The sequence below is a fragment of the Spermophilus citellus genome (assembly GCF_964194105.1).
Source record: "Spermophilus citellus genome assembly, chromosome: 10".
Taxonomy (NCBI): Eukaryota; Metazoa; Chordata; class Mammalia; order Rodentia; family Sciuridae; genus Spermophilus; species Spermophilus citellus.
Window position 1 is genome coordinate 75,807,693 of NC_138197.1, and position 2,597 is coordinate 75,810,289.

Consider the following 2,597-nt stretch of genomic DNA (forward strand, 5'->3'; position numbering starts at 1 on the left):
AAATAAATCAGCATAATTAATCCTTCACTTAGAGTTAGAAAATTTGTAGATAAAGCAGTTATGCTACTGAAAAAAATCTAATGCTATATTTAGTAACATCAGCTTATTAACAGTGTATCACTAAACAAAGGTGCTGTAAATAGAATTTCTTACAACTCTCCCTTGTATTTTTCCTTCATTGCATTTTATTTTTTTTAATATTTATTTTTTTTAGTTGTAGTTGGATGCAAAACCTTTATTTTCTTTATTTATTTTTATGTGGTGCTGAGGATCGAACCCAGGTTCGTTATGTAATTGATTTCATAATAAAAGTGGGACATTTTCTTTTATCCATAGGCTTCATATTTCTCAGCAGATTTCAGAGTCATGGAGGCCCTATCACACCTTTAGGGTTATATGTACTTAATATCTTTTAATTTTCTTAGATTCTACTTATATTTATTTTCTTATAATATAAAATAATACATTTTTTTCCTTGGGAAATTTCCATGTTTTCATCAGTCATAGAGAAGTTGCAAGAGAGAGGTATCAATAAGAATCTTAGAAATGTCACTTTAATATGAAATTTAAAGGTTCAGAATTTAACTGTAGATCTTAATTCACTATACTGGAATAATTGTTTTCAGATGAAATTACAAATTAATTAAATTATTTTGATTCTTGAAGCAATATTTTTATGAAATTATTTTATCAACTGGAAATACTTGTAATTTGTTACAGTTAACTGAGTTTGAATGGAAGGGTGAAAAAAATCAGCTATTATGTGTTTTGCAGATCAATTTCCAAAAGAAAGTTGACTTCTACAATGTTTTTAAAATCCAAATGAACAGTTTGTGTTTTCTAGTTTCAGGTTATGCCTTCAACACCTATGGAATATTGACCCTTCAGTGGGAACATGGATCTTTCATGGATCTTCTTCTGGATATATAGCTACTCAGATAGTTTCTAATTTTTTAAATTTCATTCTAATTAATTATACATGATAGCAGAATGCATTCCAATTAACTGTACAGAAATGGAGAACAACTTTTCATTTCTTTGGTTTTCATATTTTTTTATTTCTAAAATTGATTAAAAATCACAAAAGAGAAATGAAGAATCATTCAAGACAGATAGAATTCATCCTCCTGGGATTGACAGATAATTCACAGTTACAGATTGTGATTTTCTTATTTCTACTTCTAAATTACATGTTGAGTATAATGGGAAACTTGACCATCACTGTTCTCACTCTACTGGATTCCCATCTCAAGACTCCAATGTACTTTTTCCTCCGTAATTTCTCTTTCCTGGAAATTTCATTCACAACTACTTGCATCCCCAAATTCCTAATCACCATTGTAACTAGGGAAAAGACTATTTCTTATAATGATTGCATATCTCAGTTGTTTTTTTACATATTCTTGGGGACTACCGAATTTTTTCTTCTGGCTACCATGTCCTATGACCGCTACGTTGCCATCTGCAAACCCTTGCATTATACATCCATCATGAACAACAAAGTTTGCCTTCAGCTTGTCCTGGGTTCTTGGGCAACAGGATTCCTGGTTGTTTTTCCTCCTCTGATTTTGGGTCTTGACTTGGATTTCTGTGCTTCAAATATTATTGATCATTTCCTTTGTGACATTTCTCCTGTATTACAACTTTCTTGCTCAGACACACATTTACTAGAACTGATAGCTTTTTTCATAGCTATGATAACACTCATTGTCACACTATTATTAGTGATTCTTTCCTATGCTCACATCATCAAGACAATTCTCAAATTCCCTTCAGCTCAGCAAAAGAAAAAAGCCTTTTCCACTTGCTCTTCTCACATTATTGTTGTCTCCATCACTTATTGCAGCTGCATATTCATCTACATAAAGCCATCATCAAATGAAAGAGTTACTTTATGCAAATGGATAGCTGTGCTCAACACTTCAGTTGCCCCTATGTTGAATCCATTCATTTACACTCTAAGGAATCAGCAAGTGAAACAAGCCTTCAGAGCAGGATTTAAAAAGATACTTACTGCTTTAGAAAAATAATACAATTTATTGAAATAACAAGAGAATATAATGAAACTTTGGTCAAAAATAATTTGATCCATCTAGTTTAAGAATTAGTAGCTAATATATAATTATTTATGTACTTAAGCTGGGTAGAACTTTGAAACTATTTCTTTCTGAATTTAACTTTGTGTTCTTCAATAAGAAAACTGTATTGTGTTAGAAATATAAAATTCAAAATTGATTTTCCTTAAAATCATATTAGAATAAAATATAAGAGGATCTTTGGTTGTATAATACCATGTAAAATATTTTTAATTAAACTGGACTTCTTAAGTAATTTTTAAAATATGTTTTGTTTTGCTTAAAAGCCACTTTCTTTAAAAATCTGAGACAATCAAAAATTTGCATTATTATTAAGAGTTCTTAGAATGGCATATGGGAAACTTAAAAATATATGTATACTCTTTTAAAAAATCATGCACAAAGAAGAAATGGTGAATTAGAGGAACCTCCCCAAGAGCATAACAACTCCTTGAAACTGAGTTAAAACAACAGTGCTCCAAGATATTTAGGAATTAACTCTATGGGGGAAATGATGCCAGA

The 2,597-nt window shown here is 30.3% G+C and overlaps 1 protein-coding gene across 1 annotated transcript; it reads left to right on the plus strand.

The window, feature by feature from the left end:
- Positions 1 to 1,091: 1,091 nt before the first annotated feature.
- Positions 1,092 to 2,030, plus strand: LOC308658837 (olfactory receptor 6C70-like; the record flags this gene model as incomplete). The annotated part of the gene is made up of 1 exon (XM_081311756.1): positions 1,092 to 2,030. The coding sequence occupies one exon, from the start codon at positions 1,092 to 1,094 to the stop codon at positions 2,028 to 2,030; it is 939 nt and encodes a 312-aa protein (XP_081167882.1).
- Between the last annotated feature and the right edge of the window lie 567 nt (positions 2,031 to 2,597).